The following is a 17,774-nucleotide window of genomic DNA, read 5'->3' as shown; positions in this document are numbered from 1 at the left end:
TGTATATCAAGAACGATGTGCAAGTGAATATGAGCGATGATATCACTAATGGAGCTAGGGAGGAGATGGAATCCCTATGGGTAGAGCTTCAAAAGGAAGATACTAAGGGGAAACTAATATTGGGCATATGCTATAGGCCCCCAACCAAAGGGAGGAGGGGGAGGCGGACCTCCTATTACAGCTTGGAATGGCGGCAAGGATGATAAATTAGTAAGAAAATGGGACCAGAACATATTGGCCCCATAAAGGATGATGAAGGGAATCTGGATATAAAGGACAGAGAGAAGGCAGAGGTTGTGAATAAACTCTTCTCCTCAGTCTTCACAAAGGAACAGGGATACAGTAACCTAGACTGTAATGCTAATAACACATCACAGGAAGCACCTGCATGGTTAACAGAAGACAGACTCAGAACTAGACTTGAAAAACTTAACATAAAAAGGTCACTGGGACCAGATGGCTTACACCCGAGGGTCCTTAAGGAGCCAGGTGATAGCCAGACCATTGTTAATAATTTTTATGGGTCGTCTACTAATGGGAATGGAACCATCTGATTGGAGAAAGACAGGCTGGTTAGCCTAACTTCAATAGTCTGCAAGCTATTGGAGGGGATGATAAAGGTCACTGCGAGCAGAGCCTCAGACTGCCCATCAATGTACTGGAACTCCGAGCAATCAGATTTTGTCTGGATCATTGGACAATTCCTCTTCAGGGGTGTCCAGTACGAATTCAATTGGACAATGCCAAGGCCGTCGTTTGTCAATCAGCAACGAGGCGCAAGAAGTGTCCTGGAGGCTAAGGAAGTAGCCGGCATTCTAAGATGGGCAGACCGATTTTGTTCCAACCCTCTCTGCTGTACACATTCCAAGGAAGGTACATAGGTTTGTGGCACGGTCTCGGGATTCTCTGGCTGACTCCACGGACGAATGAGTGGCCCCCTGGAGTCAGTATAGTCTGATTTTTACACCCCCCCCCCCCCCCCAAACGTCCGCCAAGACTCCTGTGCAGGATGGAGGCAGAAGGGATTCCGGTCATTCTACTGGCTCCAGACTGGCCTCGCCGGTCTTGGTACACCGATCCAGTTGCCGATGCTCCTTGGAGACTTCCTCTCAGGGAAGATCTGCTGTCTCAAGGGCCAATCTTCCATCCTGCTTTACAGTTGCTGGCTTTAATGGCTTGGCTGTTGAAAGCCGGGTGCAAAAGGATGGAGGTTTGTCTGAATTGGTGATTCCTACACTGTTAAAGGCTAGGAAATCTACTTCTAGGAAGATCTATCATCATACTTGAAAGACATGCATTGCGTGATGTGAGTCTCCATTGCCGCTGTGGGACCTCCAATTTGGTTGTCCGTTATCCAGAAACCTCTCTCCAGAAATATTCGGAAGGTTCCCCTGCTTACGTTGTCCCAGAAGTGGGCCTTTTTTGGTGGCTATTAACTTCTGCGCGCAGGGTGTCGGAGCTCCCAACGTTATCTTGTTGTTCACCTTACCTGGTGGTTCTTCGTCCCTGTTCGTCGTTCCTTGCAAAGGTTGTCTCTGATTTCCATTTGACTGAAGACATTGTGTTGCTTGTCCTGTGTCCAAGGCCTAAACATCCTAAGGAAATTGCCTTGCATTCCCTGGATGTGGTTCAGGCAATCCGGGTGTACCTGGCAGCTACGTAGTCTTTTAGGAAGTCAGACTCACTATTTGTACTCCTAGATGGACCTCGGAAAGGCTTGGCCGCTTCTGCTGCGACCATTTCTAGATGGATCAGACAGAGTTATTCAGGCCTATCCAATTAGGGGTCAGGTTTCTCCTTTTCCCTGTTAAGGCACGTACTCCTCGGGTGCTCAGTGCCTCCTGGGCCTTCTGTCATCAGGTGTCAGTGATGCAGGTTTGCAAGGCAGCCGCCTTGGTCGTCTGTGCACACTTTCACAAAGTTTTAGAAGATGGATGTGTTGACATCTGCGGATGCTTATATTTGCCGCAAGGTTTTGCAGGCTGCGGTTTAGAGGACCTGGTCCTCTTTGAGGGTGTATTGTTTTTTTCAGGTGAGCTCCAGTTGTTTATGGTTGAGCTCCATGTTACCTGGTTGGCTATAGTTTTTTCTTGCTGTTCCCTCTCCTCATGTTTGACACTGCTGTGGGACGACCCAATGGTCAAGAAGGAGCTGTGTCCGTCAATGAACTAAAGAGAAAATGGGATTTTTGACTTACCGTAAAATCCATTTCTCTTATGTTTATTGATGGACAAAGCACCCAACCCTCTGTGGAGTTGGATTTCTTCTGACACTGCTTGTAACAAAACTGAGTGCCTATAGCTGAGAGTGGGAGTATACTCCCTGGGACTGCCCCATAGGCGTAGTCAAGCCTTTTCCTGCCTAGTGTCCTGCTCCTGTAGGAGGCAGTATAATCCAGTGGTCAAGAAGATAAGGAGCTGTGTCTGTCGATGAATATCAGAGAAATGGATTTTACAGTAAGTCCTAAATCTTATTTTTCCACAGTCCGTGATGAATGTGGTAGCCATGTCATCTGCTGGTGTTGGTCCACTGTATTTTATCAAGTTCAGAGTCAGAGCAGCCCTCTTCGAAGAAATTCCAGAGCACTTCATGCTTCCCTCTGCTGACCAGCTTTTTGGAGATGATTTCATTTTCCAGCAGGACTTGGCACCTGCCCACGCTGCATAAAGTACCAAATTTTGGGTTGTCCCCAGAAAATAATAAAGGGGAAGTCTTCCAATGGGGACACTAGTTCTGGTTACCTAGGAATTACCTTAATTAGCAGGGATTTCCTCTCACTTCCTGTTTGGCTATCGAATAGGAAGTGAAAGAAAATCTCCACAATGGGACAGGAGTCCCTTACTCTATCTCAAACAGATTTTTTTTTACGTTTAGTTTTGCCTATAGTTCTACTTTAATTTTAATCTTTCTGCATATACATTGCGGAAGGTAGTATGGGTGCTCCTCTGTATTGTTTCATGCCTTTAAAAGCCAGAATCCTTCTTTCTCTTTCGTTCATTGACAGACACCGCTTCATATCCTAATTTGAAAGATGGGTTCTTCCTAGGAGTAGGACACTAGGTGGAAAAGGGTTAACAAAGCTTAACTACGACTATAGGGGCAGTACCAGGTGGTATACTCCCACTTCCTGCTCTAGGATCTGTTTTTTTCTGCCTAGTCAGGGAGTAAGGACCTAGTTTTTTTCCTTTTTTGTTTTTCTTCTTCTACAATCAAGCTGTTCCTGTGAGAACTACAATCAACTGCCGAGATGGGTGACGCACTGGATATTCTAGACCCATACGGTCGTTCCAGTTTGGCCAGCAAGCGCGTGCAGGCCTCAGCTCCGCGCTAGGTCGGCCGCAACATGGTGCCACTGGAGGGACTGGCCTGCGAGTGGGACACCTCTCCACATGACCTGGTCACGGCCAGAGTTGCAGTGTTCCTCTGGGTCGCAGCACCCCCCCATTCTGAGACGGGGAGGTGATCTGTCCGGAGTGACCCCCACCTGGTTCCAATGGTATGGTGAGTAGCTTCCCCCTCTCCCTCTGGAAATTTGGGGTGAACGCAGGGTTCTCCCGGGGTCCTTCCCACCCACGTCCCCCCCCCCACTAGCAGGGTTCACCCCTGTATGTCTCCCTCCCCTATTTCCATGGGGGTGTGCTGGTGACTTTAAAAGCGTATAGTGGTAAACTGTCACCTCCAGTGAGGTGAGTTGGGTGTGGTGGAAATATATAGTCCCGGGCCGCTCCATGTTGGTGAGCCGCCAGAAGCCTACCTCGGGGTACTGTGGGGGGGGGGGGGGGTCACTATGAAGCCTCCCTGGCTGTGGGCATGCCTCATGGTCTCTATGTGCACATTTTCTCGTGGTTGCATGTGCAGCCATTCAGCAGCCATTTTCCCGGAGTCGGCGGCCGTGTTTTTGGGGGTTCGTCTATTGTACAGCGGCGGCCATTTTCTTGTAGCCGCGTGAAGCGGCACTCGGTGGGAGGCCTCTAGGGACAGTACGGTCGTTTCCTCCTCCTCCTCCAGATTGGTGTGCTGTAGGCTTGGCGCTCATTCTCCTTTTCTCCCTGCTTTGCTGAAACACGTTGGTGGTGATTCCGGGGCGGTATTTTATTTTTTTTCACAGCCTATTGTATACATTTTACTGTGATTCTTTCCTCACTGTGGCACCAGAATATCATGGAGCCTGCAGAACATGTCTCACCACGGGACCCACTCTCAGAAGGGGGATCCTCGGGGTCCCACTCTGCTATGGCGGCCATGATGGCGGTCCTGCAATCTTTAGTGGTGTCTAAAGTGGACTAGGTCCTACAGAAACGACCTGGCAAAAAGCGCCCTGTGCCTTCACTTGTTTCCTCTGCCTCCTCAGACTCTGAGGCTGATTTGGCTGCCCATGGGGTCCTGCGTCCACGCACTTCGAGTGCTCTGATAGTGAGTATGATTCCTCTTCCACCACCTCTGCGCAAGAAAAAAGAGCTTGTAGAGGCACTGATTGTGTCAGTGCAAGAAACTTTAAAAATGAACTACAATTTGGCACCCGCAGACCATCCAGAGTGACTAAAGTGTTTCCTTCCCTGATTGTCATTAGTCAGTGGGGGTCCCGAAGCGCATGGCTGGGATACCGAAGCGTTTCACTAGGAGATATCCCTTTTAAAGATCCCCTTTAAAAGAAACTTACAGTGGCACCGTTGGTGGACTCTCAGGTTTCTAGGCTGAATAAAGTCCTGTTACTACCAGTGGAGGATGCGCCATCCTTAAAGGATCTTGCAGATAGGAAGGCTGAATCCTTGGTCCGCCATCTTTTTTACCGTGGCTGGTTCAATCCCAAGATCGGTGTTTGCCATAACATCTCTCAGACCTTGACAGAGTGGGCAAAGCATTTACGCCAGGATTTGAAAGAGGGTAAGCACCCTCACGAAATGGCGGAGCTGGTTGACCAGTTAATACAGGGGTTGCAATATATTTGTGATGCCTCCTTGCCTGTAGGGCGTCGGTGACAGCAGTGACTTTACGCCGCATGATCTGCTTGAAATGTTGGTCTGCGGACCAAGCCTCCAAAAAGGTTCTGACGGATCTTCCCGTGTAGGGCACCGGCTGTTCTGAGCCTCCTTGGAAGAGATCATGAAAGGTCTCATGGGAGGCAAGAGCACTTTGCTTCCGTAGGTTACTAAGAACAGAGAGCCTTGCCGCAAACCTTTTTTTTTTCGGCTCACAAGCGGCCCTTTTCATCCCACGGGGTTCTAAATCCTCTTGCCCCTTCACAGGGGGTTCCAAGAGATCCTGGGGTGGTAAGTCCAAGGCAGGCTCCTCTGGCCTTGCGGATAAGCCCTCCTGTGCCTGAAGGGATGCCCTCACCCATTCTAAGGGTGGGGGGGGATGTCTTTGTTTCTTTACTTAACCATAGACTTCATTCATCCAAGACAAATGTGTACTCGAGTTGATTCGGTCCGGTTGCAAGATCCAGTTTTGATCCTTGCCCCCCGGCAAGGTTCTTCCCTTCCAATTTGCGTCTGTCCGGATCAGCTTCAAGGCCTTCTAGGAGCAGTCCAGGATTTGTTGTCTCAGGGGGTAATAGTCCAAGTTCCAGAGTCAGAATGTTTTCAGGGGTTTTATTCAAACCTCTTCATGGTACCCAGGAAGGAGGGGAACGTTTGTCCAATCCTGGATCTCAAGGCCCTGAACCACTTTGTGCGGGTTCAAAAATTCAGGATGGAATCCATTCGCACAGTGGTGGCTTCCCTTCATCAAGGGGACTTTCTAGCCTCCATCGATACCAAGGACCCTTACCTTCATATCCCGATCTACATCGGGATCAGCGTTTTCTTCGCTTTGCCATAGGTGAGGAACATTCTCAATTCATGGTGTTACTCTTTGGTCTTGGCTCTGCTTCTCAGGTGTTCACAAAGGTGTTGGCTCCGGTGCTAGCCTTGCTCAGACAGCTGGGTATCTCGGTACTGGGGTACCTGGATGATCTCCTTCTGGGGGCGGAATCCTCATCTGTGCTGAAGAGAGGATCTGGACATCACGGTGAGAACTCTGCAGGAGTTCGGCTGTACTCCTGGCTGTGAATTTTCGAAAGTCAACCTTGACCCCGTCCATCAGGTTGGACTTCCTGGGGCTGACTCTGGATTCAGCCTCAGCCCAGGTGTTTCTCCCGGAAACAAAACTCTTGAAATTGCAGCATGCGTTTTGGCTCCTGTTATCCAATCAGCGCTCGTCTCTCAGAACTTGTATGCAGGTACTGGGCCTGATGGTCTCCACCTTTTGAGGCCGTCCCATTCGCTCAGTTCCATACCAGACTTCTGCAAAAGGAGATTTTAACCAAATGGGACAAGAATCCACAGTTTCTGGACAATTTGAACCTGTTGAGTCGGGGTGTGAAAGGGTCTCTGTTTTGGTGGCTCTGTTCCCCGGCACTTCAACAAGGGAAATCCTTCCTCCCCTCCTGTTCTGGACAGTGGTTACCATGGAGGCCAGAATGTCCAGGTGGGGAGGGGTCCTGGGCACGGAATCAGCCCAAGGGTTTTGGTCTCGAGAGGCGTTCAGTCAGCTGATCAACATCCTGGAAATTCGAGTGATCAGGCTTTGCCTGTCCCAGTAGACGGATCTTCTGCAGGGGTGTCCAGGAAGGATTCAATCTGACATCATCATGGCTGTGGCATATATCAGTCACCAAGGGGGCACCAAAAGTGCCTAGCGGACAAAAAAGTTCCAGCGGTCTCTGCTGTGCACATTCCAGGGGTGGAAAATTGGCAGGCGGACTACCTCAGCTGTCAAGCTTTGTGTCTGTGCGAATGGTCCCTTCACCCAGAAGTTTTTCAGCAACTGTCTCTGGTGGGAGACCCCCGATGTGGACCTGCTGGCTTTTCGGCTTCTGGTAAGGCTGGTAACCGATGCCCCTTTGGCAGCTTCCTTTCAGAGATGATCTTCTGTCTCAAGGACCGATCTTCCATCCTGTTTTGCAGTCACTGGCTTTAACAGCCTGGTTATTTAAAAGCCAGGTACTGGATAGGGGTTTGCCGGAATCAGTGATTCCTACTCTGTTAAAAGCTAGAAAATTTACTTCTCTGAAGATTTACCGTTGTGTTTGGAAATCGTACATTACTTGGTGTGAGTCTTGGGGGGGGGGGGGGGGGGTAGGTAATCACGTCTGTTGGAGTTTCTACAAAAAGGTGTAGATCAGCGTTTGCCTCTGGGCGCCATTAAGGGCCAAATTTTAGCTTTGGCAATTTTCTTACAAAGACCGTTGGCAACAAATTCCTTGGTTCACACCTTTGTACAGTTCGCCATGTGGCCCCTCCGGTGCGGTTCTTAGTGCCTCCGTGGGATCTTTACCTGGTACTGTCGGTTCTCCAAAGACCGCCTTTTGAGAATATTCGTGAAATTCCTCTACTTGCCTTGTCACGGAGGCTTTCTTGGTGGCTATTCTGCACGCAGGGTCTCTGAGCTGGCTTTGTTGTCCTGTAGGTCGCCTGACTTGGTGGTTCACAGGGACAAAGTGGTGCTTTGTCCCTGTCAGTCGTCCCTTCCTAAGGTCATTGCGGGGTTCCTCTTGAGTGAGGACATTGTGTTGCCTACGTTATGTCCTAAGCCAAAGCACCCAAAAGAGGTTGCTTTGCATTCTTTTGATGTGGTCCGGGCCATCAGGGTGTACTAGATGGCAACTGAGCCTATTCGGAAATCTGATTCCTTGCTTATTCTGACGGATGGTCCTCGTAAGAGGCATGCTGCATCTGATGCGACCATTTCCAGATGGATCAGGCAAACGGTGGTGCAGGCCTATTCCATTAAGGGTCAAGTTCCTCCTTTCCCTGTTAGTGCCTCTTCGGCCTTCAGTCATCAGGTGTCAGTGGTCCAGGTTTGCAAAGGGGCCAACTGGGTGTCTATACACACATTCACCAAGTTCTACAAGGTGGATAATTTTGCATCTGCAAATGCTGCCTTTGGCCGCAAAGTTTTGCAGACTGCTGTGGCAGCGTATTCTGCCTCTTGAGGGTGTTTTTCTGGTAGGTGAGCTCCAGTTGTTCCTGTTTGATCTCCTGGTTTACCTGGTTGGCTAAGTTTAGACCTTCTTTTTTTGGGGGAATTTTGTTTATTGCTGCGTTTTTTCCCATCCCTCATTCTGATACTGCTTTGGACGTCCCATCTGTCAAATGAAGATATGAAGCTGTATCAGTCAATGAACGAAAGAGAGAACATCCAGTTTGGTTTTACCGTAAAGTCTTTTTCTCTGATCATTGACGCACACAGCACCTACCCCTCTGTGGAGTTGGGTTATGTATTCTTCTGACACTGCTTGTTACAAAACTGAGATCCTAGAGCAGGAAGTGGGGGTATACCACCTGGGACTGCCCTATAGGCGTAGTTAAGCTTTGTTAACCCTTTTCTGCCTAGTGTCCTACTCCTAGGAAAAGCAGCATACCCCACCTGTCAAATGAAGATATGAAGCTGTGTCCATCAATGAACATCAGAAATATTTTACGGTAACACAAAAATCCAGTTTTCTCTTTCGTTCACTGACGGTCACAGCTCCATGTCTTCAGACCATTGGGCTTTATGCTGCTCTCTCTTCAGGAGTAGGACGAAGTGGAAACCTTTTTGGTTACACCCCTGGGGCAGTCCCAGACGGTATACTATCACTTCCTGCTATAGGACTACAGTTTTTTCTGCCTGGTCAGGAGTAAGGACCTGGCTCTCTGCTGGGGTCTGCGGTCCTGGCATTTTTTGCCTTTTTTAAATTTGAATTTTTTACTTTTTCTTTATTTTTGTTCCTGTGTGAATTGCAGTCAACAGCTGGACTGGGCGACGCAGTGGATACTCTAGATCTTTATGACCTTCCCAGTCTGGCCTGCGAGCGCGACCCAACAATTAGCTCCGCGCTAGGTTTGCTGCGACGTAGCGCCCCTGGACAAGTGAAACACCTCATGAGGTCGCGTAGCCCTGGTCACGACAGCAGTTATGATCAGTGTCGCAGCGTACCTCAGGCCGCAGCACCCCCATTCCAAAATGGTGTGGTGGACTGCTGGGAGTAGTGCCCGCCTGGTGACCATAGTATGGTGAGTAGTGTCCCCCCTTCCTTTCTTATGGTATTGCTGGGGTGGTTGCAGGCCCTTCCTGGGGATTGTAGGCCCCTCCTGTGTCCGTCCTCCCCCCCCCTCACGGTTTTTCCCCCTTCTTCTTAGCGGGGTCCCCCCCTGCGTAGGTGCCCTCATCTGCCCCCTGGCCCTTTTTGGGGGGAATGGGTGCATTTGGGTAGGGGGGCTTGTCTGGTGCTGGGCCGGAGAAGTAGTGGGTGGGGGCCACTGCCGGCCCCCTTTTGGGAGTGTCTGTACCTTATTGGGCATGGAGCCTCTGGAGCGCGTATCACCACCTGATCCTCTCTTGGAAGCTGCAGGTCCGTCTGGGTCTCAGTCTGCCCTGGCGGCCATGACGGCAGCCCTGCAGTCACTAGTATCTAAAGTAGATATGGCCCTGCAAAGGAGGCCTAGCAAGAAGCGCCCCCCCCCCCCCCCCGTTTAACCTGTATCCTTTGCTTCCTTAGATTCTGAGGTGGATCTGGCAGCCACGGACAAGAGTCAGCCCACTGGGTCTGCGTCCACGCACGCTGAGTGCGCTAATAGTGAGGATGTGTCTTCCTCCTCTGCAGCTGCTTAAAAAGCGCTGGTGTAGGCCTTAATTGTGTTAGTGTGGAAAACTTTAAAGTTGGTGGACGCAGCTGTGGCTGAGTTGGCGACGCCGGTGCAGTTTGGCAACCCCAAGTCTTCCAAGGTGACTAAGGTTTTTCCCTTTCCTGCCTATTTTGACGAGATTGTCACTAGTCAGTTGGGTTCCCTGAAACGCATGGTTGGAATACCTAAGCATTTCGCTAGGAGATATCCCTTTGAGGAGTCTCTTCTAAAGAAATTAACGGTTCTACCGCCTGTTGAGGTTTCAGACGTGCACCGTCCTTTAAGGCCCCCATGGACAAAAGAGCTGAGGCTCTGGTCCGGTACCTCTTCACCATGGCGGGTTCAATTTTGAGACCGTGTTTGCTATTACCTTGGTATCACAGACCTTAACGGAATGAGCTAAGATTTTATGCCATGATCTGGAAGAGAGTCAACACCCTCCTGAGCTGGCGGATCAGTTGATCCAGGGATTACAGTACATTTCTGATGCATCTTTGGATTCAGCCCTCTTGGCCGGCAGGGTGTCTGTAACGGCGGTGATTCTTCGCCGCATGATTTGGTTGAAGTACTGGTCGGCCAGCTTCTAAAAAGGTGCTGACTGATCTACCTTTTGTAGGTGACCGTTTTTTCGGTGCCTCCTATGGAAGGGCCTTACGGAAGGTAATACATTATTTCCGCAGGTTGCTAAGGGCAAGGCACCTCGTCGTAAACGTGGTCCTTTCTTCTCTGCTCACAAGCGGCCCTTTCGTCTGTCTGGATCGCAGGAAAAGGGTTCAAGATCCACCTGTAACTTTGCAGGAGGCTCCAAGAGACCATGGAATGGTAAGTCCTAAGCAGGCACTTCTGGTTCCGCAGACAAGCCTTCCCCAGCCTGAAGGGGCGCCCTCACTCGCATCTGGGGTGCGGAGACGTCTTCATCTTTTTCCGGATCTGTGGACCTTGCTCATTCAGGACAAATGGGTTCACGATGTAGGTTCGGTTCAATTACAAGATCGAGTTTTGGTCTTTGCCTCTGGCAAGGTTCTTTCCTTTCAACGTACGCCTGTCTCACGAGTGGCTACAGAGCCTCTATGCAGGATCTGTTAGCACAAGGAGTAATTGTGCCAGGTCCAGAGTCAGAACGCTTTCACGGTTTTTATTCAAACCGGTTTACAGTTCCCAGGAAGGAAGGCAAGGTTCGTCCGATCTTGGATCTCAAGGCTCTGAACCACTTTGTATGGGTTCATACATTTCAGATGGAGTCCATCCGCACGGTAGTAGCTTTCCTTCATAAAGGAGATCTTATGGCTTCTATCAATCTCAAGGACACTTACCTTCTTATTCCGGTATATGTTGGGCATCAGCGTTTTCTTTGTTTTTCCATGGGCGAGGAGCACTGTCAATTCATTGTGTTGCCTTTTGGTCTCACCTCAGCTCCTCGGGTGTTCATAAAGGTTTTGGCCCCAGTTCTGGCCTTGCTACGGCAGAAAGGGATCGCGGTATTGGGTTACCTGGAAGATCCACTTCTGCGTGCAGAGTCTTCCTCAGCTCTGGAAGCCGACTTGGACATTACTGTGTGAACTGTGCAAACTCTACAGGAGTTTAGGTGGACACTGAATTTTCAGTACTGACTCCGTCCACCAAGTTGGACTATCTGGGGTTGACGCTGGGCTCAGCGTCAGCCCGGGTCTTTCTTCCTCAGACAAAACTTCTGAAGCTACAGGATGCGGTTCGGCTCCTGTTGTCCAACCACCGGTCTTCCCTCAGTACTTGCATGCAAGTGCTTGGTCTGATGGTTTCCATCTTCGAGGTGGTACCGTTTGCGCAGTTCCACACCAGACCTCTGCAAAGAGAGATTCTGACCAAATGGAACAAGGATCCGCTGTCGTTGGACAATCTGATCCTGTTGAGTTGGGGTTCAAGGGAGTCTCTTCTATGGTAGGTCCGCTCCCCGGACCTGCGCCTGGGGAAGTCCTTTCTTCCCCTGTATTGGACTGTAATCCCCATGGATGCCGGTCTCTCTGGATACGGAGGTGTCATGGAGTGTGTTCGGCTCAAGGTGTCTGGACTCAGGAGGAGTCCAGGCATGCCTATCAACATCCTGGAAATTCAGGCGATCAGACTTTCTGTTCCAATGGACGTATAATCTGCAGGGATGCCCTGTGTGGATACAATCCGACAAGGCTATGGCTGTGGCATATGTCAGTCATCAAGGGGGCACAAGGAGTGCCCTGGCGGCCCGGAAAGTGGCCGGTATCTTGATGTGGGCAGAACAATATGTTCCGGCCCTCTCTGCTGTGCACATTCCGGGGGTAGAGAATTGGCCAGCGGACTATCTCAGTCGGCAGATGTTGGATTCGGGAGAATGGTCTCTTCACTCTGAGGTATTTTATCAACTGTGTCTTCGGTGGTGGACCCACCGATGTGGACCCGTTGGCCTCCTCTCTCAACAGGAAGGTGCAGAGGTTTCGTGTCAAGTTTGTGGGATACTCGGGCTGACGCCGTGGCCCCGTGGGGTCATTATCATCTGATTCTGTCGAGACTGCTACGCAGAATCAAGGTAGAAGAGATTCCAGTCATTCTGGTGGCATCAGACTGGCCTCACTGGTCTTGGTAAGCAGGCCTGGTAAGACTGGTAGCAGATGTCCCTTGGAAACTTCCTCTAAGGGAAGATCTGTCTCATGGACCAATCTTCCATCGTGCTTTACGGTCGCTGGCTTTAACGGCCCGGCTATTTGAAAGCCAGGTGTTGAATGACAGAGGGCTGTCAGAGTCCGTGATTCCTACATTGTTCAAAGTTAGGAAATCTACTTCCAGGAAGGTTTATCATAGCGTTTGTGAGTACGTTACTTGTGAGTCCCGGGGGGGGAGGTGTCTCCTCACTCCTTTTCTGTTTCTCGCCTGTTGGAGTTTCTACAATTAGGTGTAGATCAATGTTTGGCTCTGGGTACCATCAAGGGCCAGATTTCCGCATTGGCTATTATTTTCCAAAGGCTGTTGGCGGTGAAGTCCTTGGTTCACACTTTTGTGCAGGAGTTCGCCATCTGGCTCCTCCGGGGCGATTCCTGGTACCTCAGTGGGATCTCAATATGGTACTGTCGGTGCTTCAAAATAACTTCCTCTGCTCACAGTGTCGCAGAAGGTGACTTTCTTGGTAGCTATTACTTCCGCACGTCGGGTGTCGGAATTGGCTGTGTCGTCCTGTCGGTCACCTTACCTGGTGATTCATAGGGACAAAGTGATGTTGCGACCCTGTCAGGCGGTCCTTCCTAAGGTTGTCTTGAACCTTCATTCACTGCTTGTTACAAATATGTAAATATTTGAATGTCTATGTCCCCTAAGTTCACTTTAAAACTAACTATAACTGGTAACTTTTCCCAACTACTGATTGTGTAGGATAAAGCAAGTCCTGTTTGCTTCATTGATGCATTGTTCTGCCCTTACCCTTATGAGTTGGTGGAATGGAGTCCTTAAAAAATGAATTTTAGTGTTCATTACCAAAGCATGCATTTCCCGGGCACCTGGTAAAAATGAGACCCAACGTAGAAGCAACATCCACTTTGTGGTACCTGTGACAGGACCACTGTAGGAAGCATTTCTGAAACTGTATATGAAATAAAATAATAATGGGAAACCTGAAAATAAAAGGGGCTTTAAACTACATTAATGTAAACATTTCACTTGGTAAAAGGAAGAAAAAAAAAATGAAAATATGCTGTTGTCACCCTTTAATGCTCTTTTGTTTATATTGCTATAATAGGATTGGTTCAAAATTGTTTTTTTTTTTTAAATCTGATTTTCTTGCAACTTAGGTCTTCACAGAGCAACATGTCAAAAGCACTTGATGCCTTTGGTAAGTGTCTGTCTCTAAATTAAGATAACGGCTCAATGACCAAACTGACCAACTCCATTAACCTAACTCTCTTGTGTCCTATTTCAGTAAAATCTTTGAAGTTGTCCATCACCAAAGAAATGCTGCTGCTAAGCGTATCCATGGCTTACACAGGTAACGTCCCTTGGCGCTGGAGTAGTCAGAGGTCACAAAGCTCAGGCTGTGTGTTCACTGTTTGCGAGGCTTATGATCTGTGTAATGTAGAATTTCATTGAGCTTTAGAAGAAGCGACAAAAAATTATCAGCATGAAATCTCTTACACTGTGAGAATAGGCTAAATGAAAACTTGGTGTATACTGTGTATATGTGTAAACCTATATCTAGACTCTGCGATGTGAGAGTCTCTAAATAAAATTACAATCGTATGCCATTATTAAAACTGACCATTTAAATGCAAGATCCTCTTATTATATGTGAAAAAAAAAAAGGCTGAAAAACTATTAAATATTCTTGACTTTCTCCCAGTTTTCACTCAGTCTAAGCGAAGGAGATTTTGCATTCCTTCCAGCTAAATCCCAGGGAATGCTGAGTAGTGATGGGCCGAACATGGAAAAAAAAACAGAAAAATCAAAAGTCCCGATTTTTAATATGGGGGTACTGCCCTGGGGCACATGCATCAATGCAATGTTTTTTTAAGATAGTTTTTAAAGGAGCAATGTTTTTATTGATGCTTAAAGTGAAACAATAAAAAATGAAAAATTCCTTTTATAGTGCCTGGGGGGTCCCCTTAGTCTGCCTGTAAAGTGGTGCATCTGTACCATGTCTAGAACCTGCTGAAGAAAAATTTACATATATAAAGAAAAAATATGACATTTAAATTGCCAGCAATACAATACCATTACTGGCAATACAAAAATTTTAAAAGGGGGAAAAAAAAAAAAAAAAAACGGCATGGAGGTCCCCCTTTCCAAATGTCAAAAAGAAATAAAAACGCACAGTTTGAAAATTCCTTTATTAAATGTTAAACGATGTCCGCCGATGTAGATCCATAGTCAATCACGAGGCGCCCCCCTCCACCACAAGGCTCGGAAAAAAAAAAAAAAAAGCCACCCGCGACAAAGCCTAACCGCCGATTGCCTGCTCTGCAATCTGGCAGTTCTTAAATAGATAAGAGTCGGAGCCACCTGGCAACGTCACCCTCCTTGTAATGTCACCAATTAGTGCATGCTTGGTCGGTAACGTCACAAGGGGGGCATTGCCACCAGGTGTCGTCATCATGTGGCCCCACCCCTTACTTATTTAGAAACTGTCAAATGGCGGAGCAGGCAGTCATGGGTTGGCTTCATCACGGGCGTAGCTTTTTATTTATTTTCTCGGGTCCAGCAGCGTGGTTGACAATGGATCTACATGGGGGGACATTTTTTTTTTTATTTTAATCAAGTAATTATCAAAAACTGTGTGTTTTCTATTTTGCTGTGTACCCTATACTCCTTCACATGGGTGGGGGGGAAAGGGATCTGGGGGCCCCCTTGTTAAATTGGGCTTCCAGATTCTGATAAGCCCCCTGCCTGCAGACCACCCACAACCCAGGGTTGTAGGGAAAGAGGCCCTTGTTACCATCAACATGCGTTTTGTTTTTGGTTTTTCATTTATTTCTCTTGAAAATCCATACCAGACCCATGCTTTTTTTTTTTTTCCATCACATTTTTATTTTTTTGGCCGGCAATGTTTGTTTTCAGTCCGCGGGGAAGCCCGTTGACCACTGATGACTCCTCTGTTATTAGAGACGCAGTGGCCGGCTTCCTGGCCCATTCCTTAATCAGCTATCCACTGTGCCCTGATTGGAACTTCTTTGCCCAATCAGGGCTTAGAATGCACTGTGCAACGCACCGTCTGAACCGCACGCAGATGTCTAGTCCCTTCAGCAGGAACCATTATACCCATTGGGATTCGCAGCGTAGAAAAAATCCTGTGCAAATGGAGCCTTACAGTTCATAAGCAGTCAAAGCCTTTCTCCTGCTAGCTTGCTATAGAGAAGGACCCTTGCTTTCTGTGTGGAAGCAGTGGTCTGTCTGCCGAGGTATGACACGCCTCCTACTGAGTCAGAGGTTCAGCACTCTGGCAAAGCTCATTCTCCTTGCTAATCAGAGAGCTCTAGCTTTGACTTGGCCAAGGTGTGTTGGACCTCTCAAAAGAGAGACCTCAAGCAAGGGTCCCACTCTGTAGCATGCTAGCAGGGGACAGACTTTTCTACTTAGCCTGTGGCTGCTTTCTAAAGAAAACTTTAAACATATTGGACTAGGTGGGACTTTAGATGAGACCCAAGCTGGTGTTGCCCGGCGTCTCCATCCCTGTAACAAAACACAAAATGAGGTTGAAGGATTGTAAGAGGTGCATGAAAGTCAGCCAGCCCCCAGTTTGATGTACTCACCTTCCAGTCTGTCACCAACCAAATAAGACCTGTCTCTTGGTACAAAGAACAGGGGTTTAGTTGACACACATTTGCAAACGCATGTGAAAGCTGCAGAGCCACGTCACGGCACCCTGTTTAAATCTGCAGTCCTACACTCTTAATTTAGTGTCCTCACACTGGAGGCACATGGCCGCTAATGGGTGGATGGGGAACAGGTGAGAGGGAGACAACCCAACCTCCCCCAACCCATCCCCATGCACGACTGGCTGTTGTCTCAAAAAGTTCAAATAATTAGGTTATAATATAACCATGGTGCAAACTGGAGAAGACCAGCTGAAAAGCATTACACCTCCATCCCCTTGGTGGATGCAGTATATGGATAGGAAGGGATTTTATATATAGGGCATGGCCTGTAAAGCACACTGCCTTTGAAATCCCTTATTTCCTTTGGGACTTTATATGAGACAAGCAGGTCATGCTATTGGTCTCCATCCCTGTATACGGAAAACACTGGGGTCAAATCAAAACTGCATCCACCAAAAACGCACGAAAATCGCACGGTGGGACTTTAGATGAGGCACCAAGCTGTAAGCAAGGCGTCTCCATCCCTGGTTGCTTTAAACATATTGGACTAGGTGGGACTTTAGATGAGACCCAAGCTGGTGTTGCCCGGCGTCTCCATCCCTATAACAAAACACAAAATGAGGTTGAAGGATTGTAAGAGGTGCATGAAAGTCAGCCAGCCCCCAGTTTGATGTACTCACCTTCCAGTCTGTCACCAACCAAATAAGACCTGTCTCTTGGTACAAAGAACAGGGGTTTAGTTGACACACATTTGCAAACGCATGTGAAAGCTGCAGAGCCACGTCACGGCACCCTGTTTAAATCTGCAGTCCTACACTCTTAATTTAGTGTCCTCACACTGGAGGCACATGGCCGCTAATGGGTGGATGGGGAACAGGTGAGAGGGAGACAGCCCAACCTCCCCCAACCCATCCCCATGCACGACTGGCTGTTGTCTCAAAAAGTTCAAATAATTAGGTTATAATATAACCATGGTGCAAACTGGAGAAGACCAGCTTAAAAGCATTACACCTCCATCCCCTTGGTGGATGCAGTATATGGATAGGAAGGGATTTTATATATAGGGCATGGCCTGTAAAGCACACTGCCTTTGAAATCCCTTATTTCCTTTGGGACTTTATATGAGACAAGCAGGTCATGCTATTGGTCTCCATCCCTGTATACGGAAAACACTGGGTTCAAATCAAAACTGCATCCACCAAAAACGCACGAAAATCGCACGGTGGGACTTTAGATGAGGCACCAAGCTGTAAGCAAGGCGTCTCCATCCCTGGTTGCTTTAAACATATTGGACTAGGTGGGACTTTAGATGAGACCCAAGCTGGTGTTGCCCGGCGTCTCCATCCCTATAACAAAACACAAAATGAGGTTGAAGGATTGTAAGAGGTGCATGAAAGTCAGCCAGCCCCCAGTTTGATGTACTCACCTTCCAGTCTGTCACCAACCAAATAAGACCTGTCTCTTGGTACAAAGAACAGGGGTTTAGTTGACACACATTTGCAAACGCATGTGAAAGCTGCAGAGCCACGTCACGGCACCCTGTTTAAAGAAAACAAAATTCAAGACCCTTTTTGTTTTGAATTAAAGAGAATGCATTTAGCTTATTTAAATAATAAAATGTTGCACATCTTTTACTCAAGCTCTTGTTATGTATTTTGCATTCATTAATATTTTACCTTTTTGTATTTAAAAATGTTGCCTTTCACAGGGTAGCAGCATTCATCGGTTCACCTGCTATACATGCAGATAGAATTTCCAGCAAAATCTATTCCTAACAGCATGAACATAAAAGAATTGGTTTGCTGTACAATTACTT

General features: G+C 48.1%; 1 protein-coding gene across 1 annotated transcript in view; it reads left to right on the top strand.

Moving 5' to 3' along the window:
* Nucleotides 1-17,774, top strand: part of MFSD11 (major facilitator superfamily domain containing 11) — a 153,844-nt gene that overhangs the window by 111,272 nt on the left and 24,798 nt on the right. The window contains exons 9-10 of the mRNA XM_082271200.1: nucleotides 13,442-13,482; nucleotides 13,570-13,635. Coding sequence (XP_082127326.1) covers nucleotides 13,442-13,482; nucleotides 13,570-13,635 — 107 coding nt within the window. The remainder of the gene's footprint in view (nucleotides 1-13,441; nucleotides 13,483-13,569; nucleotides 13,636-17,774) is intronic.

This window comes from Pelophylax lessonae (genome assembly GCF_965119305.1).
Source record: "Pelophylax lessonae genome assembly, chromosome: 11".
In the NCBI taxonomy this organism is placed as follows: Eukaryota; Metazoa; Chordata; class Amphibia; order Anura; family Ranidae; genus Pelophylax; species Pelophylax lessonae.
The sequence above is the reverse complement of the archived record's forward strand: the minus strand, read 5'-3'. Positions and strand labels throughout refer to the sequence as shown.